The sequence below is a fragment of a genome, unplaced genomic scaffold, assembly GCF_019419815.1.
Source record: "Pyrus x bretschneideri cultivar Hongxiangsu unplaced genomic scaffold, Pyrus_bretschneideri_v1 Contig6, whole genome shotgun sequence".
NCBI lineage: Eukaryota > Viridiplantae > Streptophyta > Magnoliopsida > Rosales > Rosaceae > Pyrus > Pyrus x bretschneideri.
The window spans coordinates 6831300-6856336 of NW_025999798.1; the positions used below are offsets into that span (position 1 = coordinate 6831300).

General features: G+C 37.8%; 5 protein-coding genes across 6 annotated transcripts; 2 read left to right on the forward strand and 3 right to left on the reverse strand.

Moving 5' to 3' along the window:
* Positions 1 to 333: 333 nt before the first annotated feature.
* On the forward strand, positions 334 to 1767 carry LOC103961273 (desiccation-related protein PCC13-62-like). Its single transcript, XM_009373817.3, has 3 exons — positions 334 to 665; positions 921 to 1146; positions 1390 to 1767. The coding sequence occupies exons 1-3, from the start codon at positions 334 to 336 to the stop codon at positions 1765 to 1767; spliced, it is 936 nt and encodes a 311-aa protein (XP_009372092.2).
* Positions 1768 to 2019: 252 nt separating this feature from the next.
* On the reverse strand, positions 2020 to 4514 carry LOC103961272 (pentatricopeptide repeat-containing protein At3g48810). The gene has a single exon (XM_009373816.2). It carries the CDS (start codon positions 4499 to 4501, stop codon positions 2498 to 2500), a length of 2004 nt encoding a protein of 667 aa, XP_009372091.1. The 5' UTR covers positions 4502 to 4514; the 3' UTR covers positions 2020 to 2497.
* Positions 4515 to 4795: 281 nt separating this feature from the next.
* LOC103961276 (ER membrane protein complex subunit 6) lies at positions 4796 to 7007 on the forward strand. The gene is made up of 3 exons (XM_009373821.3): positions 4796 to 4933; positions 5960 to 6090; positions 6430 to 7007. Exons 2-3 carry the CDS (start codon positions 5993 to 5995, stop codon positions 6674 to 6676), a joined length of 345 nt encoding a protein of 114 aa, XP_009372096.2. The 5' UTR covers positions 4796 to 4933; positions 5960 to 5992; the 3' UTR covers positions 6677 to 7007.
* Positions 7008 to 7700: 693 nt separating this feature from the next.
* LOC103961277 (protein REDUCED WALL ACETYLATION 2) lies at positions 7701 to 11981 on the reverse strand. 2 transcript variants are annotated; one of them, XM_018650912.2, is made up of 16 exons: positions 11697 to 11981; positions 11452 to 11543; positions 11139 to 11276; positions 11000 to 11056; positions 10833 to 10905; positions 10427 to 10585; positions 10091 to 10240; positions 9745 to 10000; positions 9544 to 9659; positions 9314 to 9400; positions 9155 to 9243; positions 9002 to 9064; positions 8741 to 8797; positions 8445 to 8541; positions 8212 to 8370; positions 7701 to 8058 (listed from the first exon to the last, which is right to left on the reverse strand). In XM_018650912.2, exons 1-16 carry the CDS (start codon positions 11727 to 11729, stop codon positions 8053 to 8055), a joined length of 1632 nt encoding a protein of 543 aa, XP_018506428.2. In that variant the 5' UTR covers positions 11730 to 11981; the 3' UTR covers positions 7701 to 8052. The 2 variants fall into 2 exon arrangements, with proteins under 2 accessions (XP_018506428.2, XP_018506427.2); XM_018650911.2 differs by having other exon boundaries at positions 11139 to 11279; positions 11697 to 11980.
* Positions 11982 to 14188: 2207 nt separating this feature from the next.
* Positions 14189 to 23775, reverse strand: LOC103961278 (glutamic acid-rich protein). The gene is made up of 5 exons (XM_009373823.3): positions 23607 to 23775; positions 19356 to 19443; positions 18645 to 18946; positions 15710 to 16350; positions 14189 to 14717 (listed from the first exon to the last, which is right to left on the reverse strand). The coding sequence occupies exons 1-5, from the start codon at positions 23773 to 23775 to the stop codon at positions 14478 to 14480; spliced, it is 1440 nt and encodes a 479-aa protein (XP_009372098.2). The 3' UTR covers positions 14189 to 14477.
* Positions 23776 to 25037: the final 1262 nt, after the last annotated feature.

Sequence of the window (25037 nt, forward strand, 5' to 3'; positions counted from 1 at the left end):
TGAGTTATCCATACTGATCATATAAAATCTAAATATTTATATTTGTTAATATTCATACCAAACGATGTCGAACATAAAATATTACTTAGGAAAGTAATTTTTAGCAAATGTTGCAACATGAAATCGTTGTTACCTCTTATGCATCATGAATCATCCCCGATCACCGGCCACGTACACCCAGCTTGCATGCAAAAACAGACGTTCTCATCAGATTTTTCTTTCTTATTTTTCTTATTGTGTTTAAATGTGCATTAAACTCATGAGCTCGTCAGAATGCTATATAAAATGAACAAGTCCATCTCTTACTAAGACACACTCAAAGCTGTAACAAACATGGCTACATTTGCTTATGCCACCGCCATTGCTGCCTTCCTCATCCTCCTTCCACTATCTTGCTATTCCGAATCGATATTGGACCACCACCACCACGACCGCTCCTCCTCCGTCCCTCAATCGGATGTCGATCTTTTGGAGTTTCCTTTGAATTTAGAGTATTTGGAAGCTGAGTTCTTTTTGTATGGTGCTTTCGGGCATGGCTTGGACACAGTTGATCCGAGCTTAACCCTAGGAGGTCCAACTCCCATTGGTGCTAAAAGGGCACAGTTGGACCACTTCACTAGGGATGTCATCGAGCAATTTGGATGGCAAGAAGTTGGACATTTGAGGTTCAATTTTCTATATATTTTTCCTCGTAATTTTCCTAATTTACTAGAGAAGTGATTTCCGCACACTTCTTTTTAACTTCTGTATATCTGACATAGTTTATTTTTAGCATTTGGATCCGATGAATTAAAGAAGAATTAGGAAACAAAAATGAACATGTTTGAAGGAAAAAATGAGCGTGCACAAATCATTTCTTGTTTACAAATGCTACATAATAGAAGGCTTTTCTAACGTAATTATGTGTTTTTTTTGTGCAGAGCCATTAAGAAAACAGTGAAGGGTTTCCCAAGGCCATTGTTGAATTTAAGTGCAGAATCATTTGCTCATGTGTTTGATTCTGCATTTGGGAGTCCCTTAAATCCACCATTTGACCCTTATGCCAATTCAATCAACTATCTCCTTGCATCCTATTTGATTCCTTATGTTGGTCTCACTGGCTATGTTGGTGCAAGCCCTAAGCTCCAAGGTGCTACTTCCAAAAGGGTAAGCTTCAAACACAATACCAAGAACTACAAGTATTATGTTAGATAAGTGTTTTAGAATGTGATCAATCTCAACCGCATATTGTGACAAGAATCAACATGATTCATCGTCCAAATTAATAGTCCTAGCATTTATCCAGAAAATAAGTTTGGCAAGAGAACGTTACCTTAAAAGCATAACCAAATTTGTTACTCTCTATCACATACTATTGTGAACCTGAATGTGCATGTTGGTCCTGTTCAGCTAGTTGCAGGTCTTTTGGGCGTGGAATCAGGCCAAGATGCAGTAATTCGAGCACTGCTATATGAGCACGCGAACTTGATAGTGAAACCGTATGGTATTACAGTGGCCGAGTTCACGGGTCGTCTTTCGGATCTAAGAAATAAGCTAGGACGCACAGGTTTGAAAGATGAAGGCCTTGTGGTTCACGAATACATAGGCGCTGAGGGAAAAATTAGCGGCAACATTCTCGCTGGAGACAAGTACTCAGTCGCATATGACAGGACTCCAGAGGAGATCCTAAGGATCGTATATGGTAGCGGCGATGAACGTGTCACTGGCGGTATCTACCCTAAAGGAGCTGACGGCCGGATTGCTAAATCTTATTTGAAAAAGGAATAGAACATGAACAAATAGGACTAGTTTGGTTGACATTTATTTTACCCTGTTCAGAATATCTTTTTCAAAAATAAAAAATAAAAGTAAATCACGTTCTTAAATAATTTAATCTAAGGAATCGTTACAGGTTTCATTTTGCTTGCATAAATCCTTCGATTTTTGTTCGCATAAAATCAGGTTACATGGGAACTTGACAAAGTAGACAACAGGGAAGATGAAGAAAACACTCTTATGATATGTTGCAATACTTGCATCTGCAGCCAAAATTTTCTATTCACAACTCACGAACATGATTCATACATAAGTGAGCAAATAACACGGATTACATTTTCGACCAAAAAAGAGTACGAAACTATGGAGATTACATGCAGAAAAACACTAGCACATTGCTACAACAAGAGCGCAAAGCGACATGCCATAAGAAAAAAATGTTAAAAAGATCAGTGACATGTTGCAGCATTTCTGGGGAGTATGGTGCGTTGGCTTTTGCCTCCATCAGGTTTCAGGCAATGCAAAAGTTCCAGTGCAGACCCAAAATTGCTGCTGCATCATTTTTCCATGGCCTCCAAGGTGTACAACTGCACTAACAGCTTGCTCAGACTTCTGGAAGCAAGGGATGAGCGTATGAGCTACTTTAGATATTCACAGGTAACTGGACTTTAATGTGTAAGCATGTCTGTAAGCTCATCGCAGAAATAGATGATTCTCCATAAGAGCATCTAACTCGGTTTTCTTATCGATTGCAAACTATATCGTCCAGCATGTAGATTGGCCCCAAATGACCTAAACTGCTAAAGAAACACCGCACCAACGCATTCCATGTGCCCGTGTTGGGGCAGATCCCTTCACTTACCATCTTATTTAGATAAATCATGGCCTCATCTAAACCTACCCAATTACAAATCCCCCACACAAGACTAGTATAAGCTACTACATCTGGTTGCCACTCCTTTTCTGCACCAATTCTGTCGAACAGCTGAATCGCAGTGCTTATCGTACCTTCCTTACAATTGGCATATATAATCGTGTTATATGTGATCGCATCAGGCTTTGTTCCCCTTACCAGCATCTTTCCTAAAAGCTGCATAGCCTCCTTGGTCATTCCTGCATGACAAAAACCATTCAAAATGGTATTGTAAGTTACCAAATTCATTATCATCCCTCTTTCTTCCATCTCCCTGACAATTCCATAAGCTTCTTCGAATCTGTTCGCCTTGAAGAGACCATCCAGTAACTCATTATATGTTGTAATGTTAGGAAAACACCCATTTTTCTCCATTTTATCGAGCATGTTGACAGCCCAATCTACCTTTCCATCAGCACATAACCCTTTGATAAACGTGTTAAATGTAACTGTATTCGGAGGACAACCTTCAGCAGCCATATTTTCTACAAGACTATGAGCTTGATGAAACATAAAATTCCTACAGAGAACATCCACCATGCATGTATATGCTATAACATTAGGGCGGTAACCACGGTTCATCATATTGTTCCAAGTCTCAGATGCACCAACAAGGTCACCAACTTTGGCAAAGCCATCAATCAGAGTGCTATATGTGGTCACATTTGGAGGGCAGCCATTTTTGTCCATCTCATGGCAAACAGATACAGCATCGCCCATTTTTCCATTAGTGCAGAGACCATGTACCAGAGTAGTATATGCAATAATATTTGGCTTAAATCCCTCGAGAATCATCTGCTTCCACAAGTCAAGAGCTTCGTGTACTCTCCCTTCCACAAAATAACCCTTTATCAAGGAAGTAAAGGTGTGAACATTAGGGCTACATCCTCTCACAAACATTTGAGCCAAAACTGCAAGAGCAGACTCAACATTCCTCGTATCAGAAAGTGAATTAATAATCGTTGAGTACGTGATAACATTAGGGTTTATACCCTTATCCACCATTTCAACCAACAACTTCAAAGCCTCCTCAATTTTGTTCTCCTTGCACACCCCATTCACCAAAGCATTATAAGCAGGCACAATGGGTTCAAACCTACCAGCAAGCTCCCTGGCTTCCTCTACCTTCCCAAGTCTACATAATGCAGACACTACAGTGGTATAGCTCACTGCGTCCGGCGGACACCCCTTCTTAGACATTTCAACAAGCAGTTTGTGAGCACCATCAACCCTATCATTCTTACACAATGCCTTCAACAGAATGTTATACGTATATACATTTGGCTCCATCCCATCTTTCTTCATATTGCTATATATCGGGTTAATCATCTGAAACCGATTTTCGCTAAGCAGAGCATCCAAGAGGTGATTGTAAATCTTGACAGTGGATTTGCACCCCAATTCCCTAATCCTATAGAACATCTTCAAGGCCTGCTCAGCCAACCCAGCTCGCCGATACGAGCTGATCACACTTATAAACAGCTCCTCAGAGCACCCAACTCCCTCCAATTTCATCTGGTTCAACAAGTACTGCACACCATCCATCTCACATTGCCTCCCAAGCTTCTCAATCATGGCATGGTACGTCAATGGGGTGTGCTCAAAAGCTCTGGAATTGGCAATTGACCTGAAATACTCTAACGCAGAGCCCAAGTGGTGCTCGGATTTCAACCTCTGCAACACATCAGACTCTTTGAGAAAGGGTTGATCTTGATTGGGTTCGATTTGGGGTTTAGGGTTTGAACTGAGAATTGGGTTTGTTGTATTGAGCACAAATGGGACTGATGGTTTGTGAACTTTCAGCAGCAAGGAGCGTCCTTCCTTCAAATACATCGGAAAACCAGCTCAAATTTTGCTCATCAAATTAGAGATTTCAAAACCCTAGCTGAAGCAAATTTCAAAACCTAATCAATGAAAGATCAATTTTTTGTGTTCTGGGACGCTTGATATCCAATTAAAGTTGAAGAATTTGAAGGTTTTTTAGGGTTGGTGTTGCAGTGAAATTACAGTCCGAGTAAAAGAAAGTACAGTCCAAGTGAAGAAGGGGAGGACAGAAATGGGTTTTCAGGTTCAGGATAGAGGCAAAAATGTGAAAAGAATTAAACTTTCGGGGCGAAATACAAACATTTGGTAAACTGGATCGGCGGGTTGGTTACTTCGACTCGGACTCGATTTCCTTCTAAGACCCATAAACCCAGTTACGCACAAACAAAGCTCATTCGATTTGCAGACTGGAAGAGCAGAGGCCTCCGATCGCTCCTCACTGTTAGTTCATCCCTGCAATTTCTTCAATTTATTTGTTTTGGATTTCATCGAGTTTTATGATATATTTCCAAATTACAGATCTTGTACTACTAGATTTTCGATGATTACACTGAATCTGAAATTTGCGGGGCAAGATTTTAATTTTTCTTTGTAAATTTTAATTCCAGAAAAGGGGTGTGGTTTTGGAATTTGTAGAAGTTCAGGGTAATGGATTGGAGTTTGTATAATTCTGTTTTGGTATGTAATTTTCATGGTGTGAGATGTGTTAGTGATAGACTTGTTTGTAGTCAGGTTACTCTACTGTGCCCTTACTATGAAAAACCTTAGACCTAGAAATCTTCAGGACGCTAATAGCTCGTTTACTAATCCGTAATCACTACATGAGGAGGAATTAGGGTGGGTCCCACCCGTGTATCGTTTCCTACCCATTAGTAAACACCTGAATCCGTGAACTGCGTGCAATTCCATTTTTTACCCATTCCATTCCTCCTCAGTAAACACGCCATTATAAGAACCCAGTTCAGTTTCTGCTGAGTGATAAATATCAAGCGTGTGATTTGGATTTCAGACACGAAGGTTGGCAATCTGTGTGACTTGTTTTAGCCGGTTATGTGCTGTTTATACATTGAAATCTCGATAATTTAGTTCATCGTAATTTCTTAAAGCAGAAACGAGTCTTCTATGTGATTGTAGAACTTCGTGCAAAGTTGCAAACCCATTTGAGTCTTTCACCTTGTACTCTGTAGATTTTCCCTCTGGTGGAAATTTCAGATATGTCATATGACTGTGAGTCTGGTGAATGCCCAGGAGTTCCATTCACTATGTTCTGAAAGTTTTGTGTATATTTGCTTCCTCCACAGCTTTACCTGTTTGATTTCCTGTTCTTTTTCCCTATTACGCTATGGTTTGCGTTTTTTTGGACTAGCTGCCCGATTGAACTTGCATTAGTTATTTAGTCCAATGACATTAGGGTGATGGTTTATACAAAACTGAGGGACCGTCGGTTTGTTTTTTCTTTTTCTTCAGGAATTATTTCTCAGCTCATAGAAAGAAGAAGGTATGGGTGCGTCTGAGAAGAAATCTAGCGAGGCTGCATTTGATGTGCCAACCCTCAACGCTGAGAATTTGCAAAGTAACATGAAAGTTATATATTACAGGTTTGTTTTGACAACCTCATGGCCCATCATGAAAACTTATTCTATGTTTCCCATGTGTTCTTATGTGGACTTGTCGATCCTCCTGTAATCGACGATAAATTATCTTGCTAAATGTTGGGAGGGATCACAGTTCCATGTATTTACTCATGTCGGTTACTATATCACATCAGGCTAGCATAACTATGTGACGTGATGACCTTTTGGATGAATCATAATATAGCATGCGGGAAGATGTCACACCAAATGATTTGATATCTTCAAAATGTTTTCATGCTAGAAATTACATTCTTATAACTTTCTGGGTAAATACTAAAATGTCTGCATTTGTCCTTTGTGCAGTCGAACATTTATGTCTATCATCGGCGGTGTCATTGCTGGAATTTTGGGGTTCACTGGCCTCACCGGATTTATTTTTTATTTTCTTATCATGACCGTCACTTCAGTTGGACTCATTGCCAAGACGGGGTTTACAGTTTATTCATATTTTGATAGCTGGAGCCAGATTATACTCGACGGCTTTCTGGGTGGGCTTTTGTCATTCGTGCTGTTCTGGACATTCGCATATGACATTGTGCATATATTCTGAGGGGTTATCTGCTACGTCTCGAATGAAAGGAACCCTGTGGTGCTGCTAACTATTTACTGTTTCAAGAAAGGTCTGAACCCGTTGCTGCTTCCTGCAATGTAGTCTTTTGCTGCCGATTTGAAACCAAACGAATGTCGTCGTTGGCTTTGTCCACCGCAATTTTTTTCCGATGAATACTGCTTAGCTGAAAGGATAACATGCATAGGCCTGTTGGCGATATCTGGAGCTGTTTTGCCCTTTGGATTTCTGTCACACTAGTTTTCTTTTAACCAATTTGAATGTTGGACAAAGGTAAGGAAATCAATTTTTTATATATTGAGGTTGAGGCAGCTATGTTGAGAGTACAGCAGTAACTTTTCACGGGTGAGATATCCGTGACGGCATGAAAAAGTGCAATTTATGAATTCTTTAGGACTAAGGGTTTGTTTGAGATTTTTTGAAAGAGTTAAAAGCGCTTTTTGCTAATAAAAACTACTTTTATGCGTTATAGAAGTGAGTTTATAAAGCACTTGAGTTTTTAATAGAAATTTTGACTTGTTTATAATGGAAGGTAAATGTGTTTCTTACATGGTCAACGAGGTTTAGTTGAGTTTGGTAAGAATTGTCATCTTCGTTAAATTAAGGCCTAGGTTAGCAATTCTTTTTTGTGGGTGATCTGAAAAAATAAAAAAGCGGCTACAACCCCCTCCGTAGCCTCCTCTCTCCCTAAACTTCAAGAACAAAAAAGGTACTTACATGAGCAATTCCAAACAGGGCCTAATTAGTTTGCAGTTGTTTAAAATCTTTAAAACACCAAATATTTAGCATGTAATGCTAGTAAGACCAAAATTTTCAACCAAATTTGCAAATTAAATAATGTGTTACCATTAGAAAATAAGCAAATTAATCAACGCTCGAATAATAAACCAATCATTAACAACCGCATTCACAGTTCATATCTGCAAAGTAGCCATGGCTCCAAGTATTTTGCAGTAACTAACTAGTACGTAGTTGAACATTTGGTATCTGGTAAAGGAAACGAAAGGAAGCACAAGACTCTTGGATGATGTTATTACTATTACCGTATCAAAAGTGGTAGTATAAGTATGGCAAAGGTGTCCTCCAGATTGGAGGTCAAATCAATTCAAGTACCCACCTTCCCTATACAACGTATGTCCCGACACCTAATGCTAATACAATGTTGACAAAAGAACTAATACAATGATCTACATTTCGATTAATAACCGAGTGATTGTGATGAGCAGCAGATGATTCAATATCCCAATTGGGTTACGGAGACAAGATTTCTTGCAGTGGAACAGTATTCTCCGGTGTCGCATAAACTTTGACAAGCAACCGGCCTTGTTGTGTTCTATATCTTCTACATATTTGAATTCTCAAGCCTGTGGAGTTTTAAGAGTATCGACAAAATTGCAGAGTGAGATAAGAACCATGTGAACAGATGAAGCAGGGAAATGCCCGAAGTCACTACTCATTTTGAACAATGTGAAACGGACTCGGACTTTAACTAACCAATTCAGATGCATTAAACTTACCATCATTTGGGGGACTTTTAGGAAGACAAAAGAGATGAAGTATAATCCACACGAAAATGCTGTAGCTGTAACTATGTTGGAGACGAGGCGCTTATTATCTTTACTGGGTACAAATGCTATTTTCAATGTATTTGTCAGGTCAAAGAGCCTGCAAGAGATCTGCAATATAGCAAAGTTTCAACAATGAGAAAAAGAGTATCTTCAGATTACAGCAATTAACGTCCTTTACTTACAGCAACGTATATGGCAGAAGTGAGCATGAAGTTCAACATTGGGTAATCCGGGATCATAGAAAGCAACAACTTCGGCTGAGCATCAGGGGTACTTGATCTGCAAATTCTCACAGAAACCAGAGTAAGAAAGGTATCTGAATACATATGTATGTACATAATCGGGAAATACATATACAATGCGCCACCAGTTCTCATTGACCAAATATTTGCTAACAGAAGAAGGTACTTGAAAAATTTGCGAAGCCAGTCTTATTAGTGATACCTTAAACGTGCCGCAGGAACAACTATAAGCTTACCTTAACCAGACGTGGAATTGCAAGATGTAAGTCTCCAGTGTGATCTTTCCAAGCCACCTGGTAAACCAAAGACAAAGTAAGGAGGGGAAAAAAATGGTTTTCAATAGAATTACAGATAAAGGCATAACTTTTAACTAAAACTAAAACTAAAGCTACCATATCTTTCAAAGTTAAAACCGAATGCTGTCCAAAGCAAATGATATAACTCTAACACGTGAGATAAGATAGATTAAAACAGAGAATCACAAGACAACCACTCACGCAAAAAGGGTTAAAGAGTAGCTGCGGAATTGTTGTGTGACATTTCGCAAACATATGTAAACCCTGATAAACAAGAACAAGATGCTATATTAGTCAATAGGATAAGTTACATACAGTCCAATTTGTTAAAGCATTCAAGGAGAGATACCATACGTTATTGGAATCCATGAGGTATAGGGATGATATTTATTGTAAGTAAGCTTGTCCATCTTGTATATATACTCAAACCATAGATATCCCACCTGGAAATTCAGACTGTCAGAGATCAATGTTTAAGAAGCGGGATTTTCCTGAATATGATAGTCAAAATACCGTTAAGGCTATCAAGGAAACAGCTGATTTGATTGATGTTTTACGCTTCCATTCTGCTTCCTCCAGTTTCTCCATCCATCTTTCAACCTATAAAGATATATGCCAATTGGTTAGCTACTGACTCAAAAGAATGACAAAACCTAAACAGAAGCTCTCATATTAAATCCACCAGTCAAGTACAAAAAATACACCAAAGACAAAATTGGACTGGGATTTTTATCAAGCCTTACAGTTGGATGATAGTAAGCATAAATCATTCCAATTATCCATATGTATCGATCAAGGCCTGAGCGGAAATGCCATTCATGCAAAAGGGGTAAACCAGGTTTCGCAGGATCTGTGTAGCCTGCAAATTTGTTTAGCAATTTGGCAATTTGGGTCAGTAGTCTGCAATGTTTGACATGGTAAATAAAACTGTACGAGTTACTTACCAAGGAGGAATGTAAATGGCCCCCAAAGCAATTCAAACACTCCAGGTATTTCCCACACCAAGATAACAACCAAGAAGCAACCGGCGATTTTCATAGCCATCACTGACGCAGTTTCATTGTATTTGTTCATAATACCAAGTGCCCCATAAACCATAAGAGTGAATAGAGTGTGCATTGGACAGATGTAGTACAGCACGTAACTGTTGTTAAGGATAACACAGCAAAAAAGTACCAAGAAATTAAGCCGCCACATCATCTACACATAAAAAGGAATGAGTTGAGTTATATATACACTAAATATGGCAAACTCACCCACGCAATCTTAGAGATCTAGGAAACCCCATACCTGTGCAAACCTTGCTAGGCTGAAATCTTTGCGGACATAATAATAAGAAAAGTTTCCAAATCCAGTCATCCAGACATATGCAGCAATAAATACTCGAATTGCATTATAAATTTCTGTTGCAGCAAAATAGTGGTACAACAAAAATAACACCTGTAACATAGAGCAAAGAAGAGTGAGACCTCAATGGAAAGCCAGATGCCTTGTATTATTATTCTCTATGACAGAAGCATGTATTGTGAGCATACTTAAAGACCTGATGGTTTATACATTGAACATTGGTACCAATGAAATGCACATAGACAAGCATACATCATAAAAGATTGCAAAATAACCAACCTGCATCCAGCCTTTCCACTCCTCAGTTTGATGCCTATTCAAATAAAGTATGGCTTTCCCGGTTAACGGAGACTTCTCATTATGTATCGTGAAAGAAGTCATTGCTGAAACTATGATGAGAAGGAAGTATAGAAATATGAAAAGATCCCGATTGTAACTCTGCACAAACAGATGACATTCAAGAATATAAGGCTCTCAATATAGAAAGATATAAAAAAATTTAAATGAAAAAATAGATGAACTTCCCTAGTACTTTCTTTGTTATTTTGTTTTCGTGTTTTACCATTTAAATTTTAGTGTTTTTCAATCAAATACTTGTGCAGTGACATTGCTTCGTCGAACACCAAACATTGCTAATAATGAAGACTGAAATGTTAATATACTATGACTAAGTTATCAATATCACCTTTGTTGATGCATTGAAGAAATCCGTACGATCGCATAAGTATAAGTACGCTAACAGGATACTAAATTCAGATCTGTAAGAGAGACACAAAGAGAGACCAAGGTCATCATTCTGATACACTAAAAAAGAAAATACATTTTATTCAACCCATGAAAAAATTCACTTACATTGCCCTAAGCGTCAGCCGATTATCAAGCAAGAAAGACGAATCCATCAACATGAACCTAAACACATAATAACCGTAAGCACATGGCTTAAGCAATCATTAACCAACAACTCAGAGCCCAAAGAGTATCATTTAGAAACCTGAAAATAGGCGAATAGCCAGATGGAATTCGAGCTTTCGGGGAGGCGGATTGTAGACCTCCTCCCTCCAACAAAACAGCTCTATCATCCTCTTTAACCGCCTCTTTTTCCAATTCAACCAAGTTCACCTCGGAGTACCTGCTAATGTCAAAAACCAATCTCACTCAGCACAAACCCGAACAAGCTCATTTCTATCACTCACATGCACAAATACTTACACTTAGATATACATACGAAGTTCGAGCTTTCGGTATTGAAATGCTTCAATACATACAAATTAATTGAGCTAAAGCGCAAAAATTGTTCAACTCACAATTTGGAAGAAAGTGAATTCTTCTTGTACTCCAAGAACTCGGCATAAATCCAAGCTGCAATTATCGGAATAACTCCGAGCAAGAATGAAACCTGAAACCACAAGGAACTAAATCCTCACTATCTTTCAACAAAATTCACCACTTTATACCAAAATGAGTGACAAAATTACACAAATTCGGGAAGCAAGGGCTCGAATTCGAGCAAGATCTGGAAGAAAACAGCAGAAGCTGAGGAATCGAGTACCTGGCCGGCAGTTACAGGGCTAAAGATTATCATCTTTCGAAAGCAGCGGATCGGACGGAGAGGATGGATCAATGAGCAAGCATTTCACAGATCGGATTCGATCAGCTGCTGAATCTGGAGGGCGAAATGCAATGTCTGTGTGGTAATATACGCCGCGCTGCAGAGTATTCAATTTAGAGAGAGAGAGAGAAAGAGAGAGGGAGCGTCGGAGGGAAGGAGAAGGTGGGAAACGAGTGAGGAACAGAGACGCCGTGAGCGAGAGACAACCATATATGGTTAGAATTGTTTTTTTTTTTTTTTTTTTTTTTCATTTTTTGTGATAGCGCCATTTCTTCTAACTGTTATTTAAATCGTGTCATTAACTTCAACTTAATGGGGATAGACCTTCGCTTTTTTATGGGGCGTTGGATTTGGATCCGACGGTGTGGATATGGATCCGCGGTTCTCAGTTCTGAATTTTATGGATTCTGCCTAAACGTGTGAAGTGTTCATTATTGTAAGATGATGCGAGAAATGAAAACTCTTATCATGTAAGAAATGAAAACCCTTAAAACAATCATGATATGGAAAAACGTTATGCTTCTGTACAAACATTGTATAGAAGGATATCATGACTGCAAAATACATCACAAACACTGTTTAGTAGTAGGTGTACCACAGTCGATCCACTTTCCTTCGTTACTCTGGTGGAGAACTACCAACTCGACCTCATATTGACCAAACTCACCTAGAATGAGGCCAAACAACTCCTATTGAGCTTCTATAATTACTGCAAATTACAACGATAACTAAACAACAAACAAAAACTAACAATGCACAACTTAAATCATTAAAATCCACCCCATTAATCTTCGATTATTAAACCACACCAAAAACATACTGGTAGATGTAGTCTATTAAATTTGATCTAAATTTGATTTTACATTGCACCCAACGAGCTAGGAGAGATTTTCAGACGAATCAGATTGAAAACAAGATTTTCAAACTCACCCTAAATTTCTATCTTTTGTATTGGTTTCTTATTTGGAATAAATGAGATAATCTATGTCTTCAATTTAAAATATAGAGAGAGAGATATGCAACACCAAACTTGTAACATCCAATCTTGTAAATTGGGCAATGTCCACGAAATTCTTTTGTCTATTTAGCTTGAGAACGACACTTGATGCAAGTAAATGGAATAGTTATGGGACCTTATTGCTTATAATAAATCTTTCCAGTTTTGGGGGTCTACCCCCACCAATCAAATTTGTCCTATCATTTTCTTTTTTTATAGTCTTATCCTATTTTTATATTTTTTTTTTTTAATTCAAAGAGAGGTTTTTTAAGCAATATGATTTAAAATAGCCAAATTTTGAAATAGGTCCAATTTTATAGACTACCTTTTGAAATAGGTCCAATTTTTAGTGACTTTGAACTTTTAAAATAGGTCCAATTTTTAATTACTTTGTATCCATTTCAAAAAACCTCTTTAAAATAATATTGTTAAAACACATTTTAATACAAATTTGATTGTGTGATTCTAACGACTGACCATCCTCAATCTTTGTTTCCATTAGAGAAGTAGTAAGCAATGCTTACATAAGCGATAAAAATGATGCGTGGATAACGCTATGTTTTTATTACTTTGCATTTTTCTATTTTATTTGATCTGATAAATTTTGTCGGCATATTTTGAAGAATGCAGAGGCCCTAACTCTAGTCTAAGGAGCTCACTCACCAGGCCCAACAATTAATCTACCAAAATAAGATATTTATTGAATATTGAAATACATATAACTCGAGAATAGGATGTTTATATTGGGCTTGAATACAAACTTTGTCGGTGCTTTCAACCCAATTGAAGGGAAAAAATGTGTTCCATACCAAAATTAACTACTAGTACTATCATTCAATAATAAATCGGAAGTTATATCAAGAGGCTCTTCGAAACAAGAAACTGGATGATCAATAGTTAGACTAAACCTCGCAAGAATGTAATCCTCCAATAATAAATCAGAAATAAAACGTGTTATTAGCACTTTAAAATTTTAAATCTACATTTAAAATTTCTATATTTAGTATTTTGAAATCAGTGGACAAAAAGAGGTTGCGCCCGGGACAGAAACAAATATTTTCTGTTCATTGATTTTCCATTTTTTATATAAAAGTGAAGTGCAAAAACTTGAGTGTGCAGAAATTAGGTGGGGATTGATCCTTCAATTCCTTAAAAATAATTTGATGCTCCAAAGATACTAAGATCCTTCAGATGTTTTAACCGTTACATCTTGATTTTATATTTTTAAAATAATCCAACGGTTGAAATATCCAAAGTACCGAGTACCCAAGAAACTTCTCAATCCATTCCACCATTGTATAGAAATAGAATCAATCATCATCGGATGTCGATTTACCAACCTTCCGAGTTTTCAACCAACCAAAATTGAATAGTTCAAAGGGTCCTACCCTAATAAACCTGCAACCAACCCTACCAGATAACAAAAGAAGGAGAATACTGAAAAGGCTACAAGCTTAATCAAGTTCCTTAAACTTACATTAACTTCTCTAAAACCAACCTCTTTCAAGTCCCCCAACACATTGACTGACTGACATCAACTAAGCATTAACAAAATATGAAAAGCTTCTTGTAAACCTACGAAATTTACTCCACCTTCATACTGCTACAGCAAGAACAACAGCGCCACAGAATTCCGAAATCATCCTATCCTTCTTTCTACAAATGGGACGATGAGTTTATGAGAGAGCGAATGACCTATTTGTTAATGGTCGGTACTCTAATCCCTATCGTTTGGAGGGTCTCTCGTCATCCTCTCCTCCATCATCGTCGTCGTCGTCTGAGTCATCTTTGTCCGATCTCTTTCTCTTTGGGGGAGCCTCTACCTTCCCACCAGCGTCATCGCCCTCGTCTTCATCTTCAACATCTTCATCATCTCCATTCTCTTCAGGCTCAAAATCACTCGCATCTTCCTCATCCTCAGCACGACCTACCGGGCGGACGAGGTACTCAGTTCCTAGCTCATCCTACAGATTTTCAAAAGATGTCAGCCACGGTTTAACCATCAGTTACCATAAAAAAACAGAACCATACACAATGAACAAATGAATTGGTAACAATTGCAATAAAGGAGTAACAATTGAAGTAGAAGTAAACACAGCTGAGAGATCCGTAAGGCTTGTCGCTGCCAAATTCAGACACCGGGTAACTATGAAAGTACACGTAAAGGGAAACCTCAAGCCTACAAGGCTCCTTGCTTTGAGAGGGTTTGATGAACATCTATCATACGCAACATTACCATTTTCTTTACAAAGAGACTGTTTCCACAACTCGAACGCATGAACATTTCTATTGCGTTCAACGCTCGCCCTCAACATATGCCAGCGAAGAACAGTAATCACAGACGGGCCGTCCGTGGCCGAAAATCTTTTCGATTTAAAAGTAAACAGTAGCTACATCAACAAGAAATTACATGCTAGATTTACAGAAGGGTAAAAAGGAAAACCTCAAAGCAGCCGGCTTTAATCTAATCAAAATAAAGGATGAAATCAACAAACAAAAAAGAAACCAAATTAATAAAAGGTTTAAAGAATAATTTCAAAAAGTTTTGTGACAAGTCTAGCAGAGGCTTAAATGTAAAAGCTATGGAGGACTTTTCTCTAAATTTTGCTACATGAAAAATAAATATTTAGAAAACTAAAAAATAATAAACAGCTACATGCTTTGACTGCAAATTATAAATGCGAACTGCAAATCTACAGACTAACAGATCACAGAAAAATATTTCAAATCTAATTACAATTAAAAAAATATATAGAAAAAACCAAAAGAAAATTCAAATATACGCTGAATTCCAGGACCAGAACGCTAGAAAAATCAGATTAAATAATATCAAAAATTATTTCTTCACATAAACACAACAAAAACATACAAAAATTACCAGATCTGTTGAATCTACACCAAAAATAAATAATAAAAAATAGAAAATTCGGGAAAAGGTAAAGTTTGAGTTGATTACCTCTTCATCAGGCTCGCCCTCATCATCGTCGTCGTCGTCGTCTCCCTCGCCATCGTCATCGTCGCCACCGCCTTCACCGTCTTCGTCGTCCTCGTCCTCATCGTCTTCGTCGTCTACCGAGTGAATCGGAGGGCCACCAGACGACTGTACGACCTCCTGAACATCGTCGTCGTCGTCCTCTTCTTCGTCATCGTCGTCCTCTTCGTCGTCATCCGCGTCGTCGTCGTCGTCGTCCTCATCCTCGTCAGCGTCCTCCTCCTCTTCGTCTACGCTGTCATCGGACTCGGACTCAGACTCTGACTGCGACTCGTACTGCTCCAATTGCTCGGCGGTCAAAGGCTTAACTTCGTTTTCCTCCACAACTTCCTCCATAACCTTCATCCTCTCCAAGCTCACACAAATTTGCAGAGAAAATCTCCCCTTTCTGTTCTCAATGAAACGAATTGGGATTGGATTTGGGAGAGGGAGTGAGATAGAGGAAGGGAGAGAGGGACGAGAGAGGAGCTGCTTGGTTCGCTCTAGCAGTAGCTCTGCAACCAGCGATCTGAGCCGCTGAAACGCGGGTTCACGCGGACAGGTGACGTGGCGGGAAATCGGACGGTCCTGGTGAGCCAATTTGTATTTCTGTTCTAATAGGTTTCCTGCGGCGCTTCATATTAATTAGATGCTTTGTCACGTGCAAGGGAGGGCGTAGTCTGAGGTCACTAGGGTTAGGGTTTCCGATTAATGTGTGAAGACCCAAAAATACGGCCCATTATTTTCAGTGGATCATAAGCTGTGTAGGCCCCCACCTTCTTCTCGTTGTTTCTTTTTAGGGGCCGGAATTGGGGGACTGGCGGAGTGTGTAAATTAGGCGACATAGGGTAATAATTTTGTTGACCACAACTTCGTATTTGAGGAATCTTTTTGAAAGCGGTATTTTCTTGATCATCGTAAATAAATATAAAGGTGTCAATTAGATATATTATTCTGGTGATTAACTTATTGATTTAAAGTGAATTTGCACAAATAAGCTATTAATTAAAAACCTCTACACGACTACCACAGGCACAAGTGCACTAATACAAATTTATCACAAGAATGATAGACGTAACAAACCTATAACAATGCACACACCGATCTTCACTAATGAGCGAGGCCACATAACGTTATAACTGAAGAGCGAAACCACATAAAATCACAGTTGAAAAACGAGACCATAGAGTCATCTCTCGAAGGCGAGACCACATCATCAGCCAAACGTGACACAAACAAAACCTACACTAATTCGAAAATAGAATCCACCAGTCTCCTAAACTCGGTGGAGGACTATAACGCTCTAGGCAAGACCACCTGCAACTACACTATAGCTTTAGTCAACTCAACATAGCTAGAGTAAGATATGAGTGACACTTGGTCTTCATTTTGTTGTTTGTGAAAAATCATATATTTATCGTTTGGCTAATAATTGTAAATTACATTTTGGGCATTACAATATATCACTCAATGTTTTTCATGTGTTATTGAACTTTTAGTAAACTTTGGTAGATGATGTCGCTTATTAGTCTCTTTTGGTTTACACCTTACTAGACATAGAGGCCCTACGAGGCACATGTTGGTGTCCTTTTTCTAACTTGCAAAAGCATGCCAAACTAATTAATAATTGCATAATTTGGCTATTTTGTGGAAACATGGCCAAAATTTTAATTGTTGCCTTGGTCATAGCCACATAAACACACGACGAAAAGACTAAACACTAGAATAATTAATAGTGAAGATCTTATGGCCGGAAATGCTTTTTAAAAAAAATATCAAATTGTACTTTTGTAAGTTTAACATTTGTTGTTAAATCGTTTTACAAGCGTTTTTTGTTGTTTGAAAAAAAATAAATAAATAACCATCAATGTTTAAAATCAATGAGATTGGTTTCTTTATAAGAGAAGGTTTTTGGAAAAAAATGTACCCGATCAAGGGGGAATTTCAAATTTCTTTGTCAAGTAAAGAAAAAAAAAATAGACTAAAATAAAATAAAAGTTAGGTGGAATACTGTTGAGATTGAGAATGACAGGGTATGCTGGATAAAGAATGGACTCAAATTTTGTGGTATATTCTTCGGTTTATTTGAAGAAAAAATAATATATAAAAAATCATCGTAAAACTTCTTTTATTTTAAAACAGTAAATAATTACTAATTCATTGTGAGGTTAAGTTTTTTTTTTTTTATGTGTGTATATTTCACCAGTATTCACGATAATAATTCGGTTCTTATACTTTTGTAATTAAACTCACGTCCATCCATGCAAAATTGTATGTCGCATACTGTTAGAGCATTTACCATGTATGGCTAGGAACTCTTCATTTTATTTCTTTGAAAAAGATGCAAATGAAAAACCATATTCCCGGGCATTTAGAACACAGGCGTAGAATCTACGTCGCTGTATGTTAAGATTGGTACGTATGTAACGTGACCCCACATCAAATGCTTGTCACCATCCGAACCCGGATATTCGTCGAATCCTCTTTGCAAGGATCTCGAATATCAGTCAATCTTGTCCGTTTATCGTACATCGTACGATCATAAATTATTTTAAATATTTTTATTTAAAATTAAACACAAATAATATTTGATAAAAACTGACTGCACGATATAAAATGAATAGGCACAATTCACGAATCTTCAAGATCCTCACCAAGGATCAGTAAACAATCCTGTTGGGACACCACGCAATTAATCTAGTCAGCTAATCATAGCTGGAACACGTGTACTTGATAGATATTTACCTAATTAACCATATTTCCCTTGACCCAAATAAATAAATAATTATATATAAAAGCATCTAATATATGATATATGTCCCATTTACTATTCCTCCAAGTCCGACTTTGTGTGTATTGAATGTGCCGGAAAGCTCTCCGCCAGCACAAAGAAATATTTGAGAGATCATATATTAGTTACTCATGTGCGCAGCGAGGTGGTACTCCTCGGCTTTCAGCTGGCTGGATTTCGATTTCTCCATGCCCTCGTTAGGAATATTCCGGTGGTCGTGGACCGGAATATTCGACCTCTCGTACTTCACTTCTGGGTGGAGTTTGAACTTGCAGAGCGTCCGAGGGTTCGGCTCCTCGATACTCGATGATGCGGTGTGGACGTTGATAACTGTGGTGGAGTCTTTTGCCTTGGCCTGTATGCTTTGCTTCTTCTTTCTCTTTTGTGGTTGTACCCTTTGATTAATATCCATATCAATTTCTTGATTATTTCTTAGATATAAAGATATCAGATATGTAGGTTGTGAATATATTAGTATATATAATTAACTTGTTGGAATTTGCAGAGATATGTTGGGTTCGTCGGCTAAATTAAGTTGATTAATCGATAAAATTTTGTGATATTTGGTTGATATGAGTTAATTGTGGAATTCGATTTGTTTGGAATTTGATTTTACATTTCTTAATTCCTAGCTAAGATAAACTTCCTGTAAACTCGAATTCTGAGTCCATTAAGTGGTTCGGGTTAACTCAAGCGATTAGAAGTCGGATAATGTGTTAGGATTAAGATAGTTTCAAGTTCGATTCCGTCGAGTGTAACCAAAAATCATACATCAAGCTGCCATCAGCGATTTTGGTACTATATAAATTTTGATGCCTATTTCTCTGTATGTTCCATAACCTTCTGGTGATCTGCGGTGGTGTGTTTTCTTTAAAGTTAGCAGTAATGCAGATCACCAAGTTGCCATCAAGTATCTCACTTTTTTTTTCTGTGTGAAAAATATCTCGAAAGTTAAAAGTTCAAAAACAGGGGAAAAAGGAAAAATTATTTTTCCCTGTTAATGCTTTAGCAGCCTGCTGGCAGTAAAATCACGATGGCCCTTTTGACTACTTCCCTAGGGCTACTTGACGAAAAGAACTCTCCCGTAGGATTAACGTGAGATCAGGTGAAACAAAAATATAAGTTTTATATTTTCTGAGATGTGCTTTGTAGATGATGTGTTTGAGTATATCTCCGTCTAAGTTTTTCTATGCGAACTCATAAGTTGATAAATTAAGTCATCGTTCATATGATATTGGGAAGGGGATAAATCAAGGGAACTTTAACGAAAAACTCTTGATATTGTTCCAGTGAAGGGTTTTTTCGTTAAAATAAACAATATCAAGAAAATAACCCCTCACTGTAAAATAACCCCTCACTGTAAAACTCGTATAGTTTCCAAAAAATAATAATACATACGTATGTAGAAATCATTCTCAAGAGTAGTGAAAACCAAGTATATGTCATGTCAAATATCTCAACAATGAAATAAGTAAGCTAAGTGAAATAAATCAATGTAAAATGATATGCCAGCCGGAATCACCTAATGTGACCTGTACAGCTGAACCTATAGGTCATTAATCAATTCCTGCACACGAGCCAGAACCACCTAATGTGGTATGTACGACAGGGCTGGGTGTAAATAGATACGCTCAAGTGCTACGATCACGTGAAGGCTGTGCGAATAATCGCGAGTCACCCACGAGTCGGAACCACTTATTGTGGTCTGTACGACAAGGCTGTGCACCAAACTTGGATCCAAGGTAAGTGTGCGGTGCAGGGGGTGAACATCACGTGAAGGACTGTGCCCTGACCACAGGCGGGAGCACTAACACCGAGATACAGGATAATGAGCTCTACATGCCTCTACGTATAACCATAACCAATGCAATCACTAACATCATATAGTACTCACCTGAAACTTACTTGGGCAGTAATGCAGATCACCAAGTTGCCATCAAGTATCTCACTTTTTTTTTCTGTGTGAAAAATATCTCGAAAGTTAAAAGTTCAAAAACAGGGGAAAAAGGAAAAATTATTTTTCCCTGTTAATGCTTTAGCAGCCTGCTGGCAGTAAAATCACGATGGCCCTTTTGACTACTTCCCTAGGGCTACTTGACGAAAAGAACTCTCCCGTAGGATTTACGTGAGATCAGGTGAAACAAAAATATAAGTTTTATATTTTCTGAGATGTGCTTTGTAGATGATGTGTTTGAGTATATCTCCGTCTAAGTTTTTCTATGCGAACTCGTAAGTTGATAAATTAACTCATCGTTTATATGATATTGGGAAGGGGATAAATCAAGGGAACTTTAAAGAAAAATTTTTGGTACTGTTTATTTTAACGAAAAATCACATTGTTATACTAAAAAGTCAATCCTGAAACTATTCACTTTACTTTTTATTTTTGTCCTTATCTTTAAAACTCAAATTTTTAAGCTATTTTCATTAGATTTCCTATAAATCAAACATATCCTTAGATTTGAAAGAATACTCTTTTTTTAAATCATAAGAACAACAACATAACATTAGGATTACATATTTGATAAACATAAATTACAATAAACCAATTATAGCTTACTTATTTGTAGAATACGTAAAACATAATCTTGTAGATGACAAATGAGTCTTCTACTTTCAGCAAGCGGAAATGTTCTAGCAATAATAGGGTTTGCTCAAAATGGAATGTGTATTTTGTGAAAGCAGGGACACTCTTAATACAGTGATTAGGATTCCTCTAAAACAGCCTATTATTGACAGACTCCGACCCGAAATGTCCACTAGGACTCCTAATCGAGCTGTGTTGGTCGACACCTAGAAGGTAACGAAGTTATAAAGTACGGTGATGTGGAAAATGTGAATAAATTTAAACCTAAAAGTGCCTAAAGACTAGAGTGCGCTGTGAGCTAGAATGAACATATTTCACACTCGATGTTAGAGTATAAGTAAAGTACAGTAGTGTGGATAAGGATCATACCCTCGAAGATAGCCACCTATACTGAGATTTGCCAAGAATCCTCGTCGATACGAACTTTTAGTAGCTAAAACATGGAGGGGCGAAAAACAGAAGGGTGAGTGGGCACAAAAACAAAGCTTTAGAAAACACATTTCTCTTTTCTGAAAGTAATAACCTCTCACTGTAAAACTTGTATAGTTTCCAGAAAATAATAATACATACGTATGTAGAAATCATTCTCAAGAGTAGTGAAAACCAAGTATATGTCATGTCAAATATCTCAGCAATGAAATAAGTAAGCCAGGTGAAATAAATCAATGTAAAATGATATGCCAGCCAGAGTCACCTAACGTGACCTGTACAGCTGAACCTATAGGTCATTAATCAATTCCTGCACACGAGTCGAAACCACCTAATGTGGTATGTATGACAAGGCTGAGTGTAAATAAATACGCTCAAGTGCTACGATCACGTGAAGGCTGTGCGAATAATCGCGGGTCACCCACGAGTCGGAACCACCTATTGTGGTATGTACGACAAGGCTGTGCACCAAACTTGGATCCAAGGTAAGTGTGCGGTGCAGGGGGTGAACATCACGTGAAGGACTGTGCCCTGGCCATAGGCGGGAGCACTAACACCGAGGTGCAGGATAATGAGCTCTACATGCCTCTACGTATAACCATAACCAATGCAATCATTAACATCATATAGTACTTACCTGAAACTTACCTGGGCGTTCGCAGCGTCATGCAATAATATGCGTTTCGTTTGTGCCCACACATCCGTAGCGACGAGTACTACAAGGATACGCCAAGAAAATGAATTTTACGTAACTCGACAAGACAGTTAACAAAAGTCAACGCATTTTCCTTGAAGGGCATTTTTGTAAATTCACCTTATAAAATCGTAATAATTGGGGACGGGTTGTTACAATTATAGTTAATAGAGAGAGACACATAATCACTATTAAATCAAAATGTTTGCCCACACATATACAATATGTCTTATTTAATTAGGGTTTCAAATCTTGGTTTCATGATTCTTACTAACCAATATTGAATCATGTCAAAAGTCAAATATCTTGAAGATCAAGTTATTTGCCTTTTAAGTAATTCGATTCATAACAATTGACAACTCAACTTGAGTCTTACATTAATCTCAACATGACTCTTACATTAATTACTTGAGCTACAAATTTATTGCACTAAAAAAACAATAGCATAATAAATGATCGATGCACATGGTTTGTACAAAATCTGCTTCCCAGAAAATACGTCGCCAAGAAATAAGATTAAACTTCAATCCGCTTCCTGACATCTTCTTTCAGCGTCTTTCAAGGCATAGGGCACCGTTTAAGTTTGCATTCAATAACCAATTTGATTCTCTTTCGACACAAATATTATACATTCGCGAAGCAGTCCTACGACTATCTCTAAGAGCCATGGTTATGCCAATATTATTATTTACTTTGTACTCCTTAAAGCAATTTCACCCGTTGGAGAAGGGAAACAGCAAAGCCCTATAAATTGCTCTCTGAAAAACAATTGCCTTTCTGCAACTCGACCCGTTGGGCAAGAGTAAGGGCAAAAGAAGAGTGATACAATTCACAACATATTTTTTTATGTCTTGTAAGTGTGTTTAAGCGTGAACTTTGTAAATATTTTTTTTGAAAATAATAAAACTCCATGTAACTTCAATAATTTAATTTCAAATACAATACAAAGCAACTAGCGTTACAACCTAAGAGATTGTAGTAAAACTAAATATTAAGTTGTGGTGCGGGAAATAAAGAAGATGGTTAGGTATTTATTGAATTTAAAAAAAAAACCTTTATTTTTATCTTTTGGCTTTGGGTTAATCTTGGTCGTTGATTTCCCTACTCATCCCAAATTAGACGCACCACAACGTACCACTAGGTTGAGAAGACTTTCATGCAAATTATTGGCCTCCATATTAGTAGAGACCATATTAGTAGGACCTTTTGTTCATTAGTAGTGACCATTAAATATTTTTTATTTTTTTATCAACTAAAGGCAGGAACCCTTATTAAACACACACCATAAATTTACAAATTACTGGCCCACAGACAAAATATACAAATAAAAAAGGACCAGCCCAAAAAACAGAAAAAGCCCAACCAAAGGTTGAGCCCAAACCAGAAAAAACCAAGAACAACCTAGATCTCTGATGCAGCCATTTCCACACCAGAAAATCCCATCCAGCAGCCTGCTTCCAAGCTTCCGACAAAGCATCCCCACTCTGATCACCATCATTAGCTGAGAACAGCTCTTCAATCGCAACCACAAGCTGGGAAAAACCAGCCATGAAGCCTATGGAGATCCAAATGCAACGTTGCCAAAGGCAGATAGAGAAGGTGGTGGTGTAGATAACACTTGAACCAGTGAGAACACAGGAATTCGATACACCGACTCGATAAATCGCGACAAATCACGATGAAAAGTGACTACAGATGGAATTGGAAATGACACAGAAAAAAGGATGCCAAAGAATTGTGGAGAACAGACTAGAAAAAATTGGTAGGAAAGGGAAAACGCAGCAGAAAATCACAAAGGGAAAAACAGAAGAAACAGAAAAGAAACTGCCACTGACCCCAGCTGGAACTAGGATTGGCAACAACGAAAAGTGACGAAATTGCAAACACTCACACGAGACAGTGAGAAAGGCTCTCAAGCATAGAGAAAGGAAAGCAGCGTTTAAATCTTTCTATTAAAGCAATTCATGTTCCTAGGAGAAAGCTAAATAAACATCCCACTTGCCTTTAAAATTATAACAAAATACTATGAAAATTAACATTTTGGGTGGCTTCGACGTTTTCTTGAAAGTAAGTCACCGCGTAGGCTCGCTACTTGTTACTACGGTCAAGTAGTATTTCTTTTTATTTGTATGTGAGAGGTCTTAGGTTCGATTTTTGCCAAAGACGAATTTGAACCGCATTATCATTAGTCCATTATGAGGCTAAGCCTACCCTCTCCCTTTAGTGTAGATAATATCGTTTGTTAAAAAAAAAAATTCACAGCACAGGCTCAAATCATTTTAAAATTTTGTATTTGACATAACTGGAGCTTCTCCTACAAAGGGGATGTTATTGTATCCCAAACCAAAGGCACTGCCGTGTTCGAAAAGGAAAGTTTTTCTCCTCCTGTTTGAGTGTCCTTCCCATCCCCTCCTATTTTGTGCAGTCACGGTTAAACCATGTCAACATTTTATAGAGATAATAAGACAAAAAATAATAGGAATATAAAATATTAACGTGGCTTAACCGTGACCGCACAAATAGGAAGAGATGGAAAGGACATCCAAACAGGAAGGCAGAAAATCTGCCTCCTTCTCCTATATACTCAATGACAATCTGTGTACTTCTGTTTTCAACCATTTTAAGACAGAAATTATTGCTCACCGAACAATTTCCGGGACACAGAAAGTTCACCAAAGAAAGCATGGTTCATACATATAAGGTATAGTATTAACTATTTAGCCGAAATCTGCAAGATTTTAAGAGCCTGGTATTTTTCTATTTTCTGCCAATATTTGCGTTGTATCTGTACAAAACTAAATAGCCAACAAAT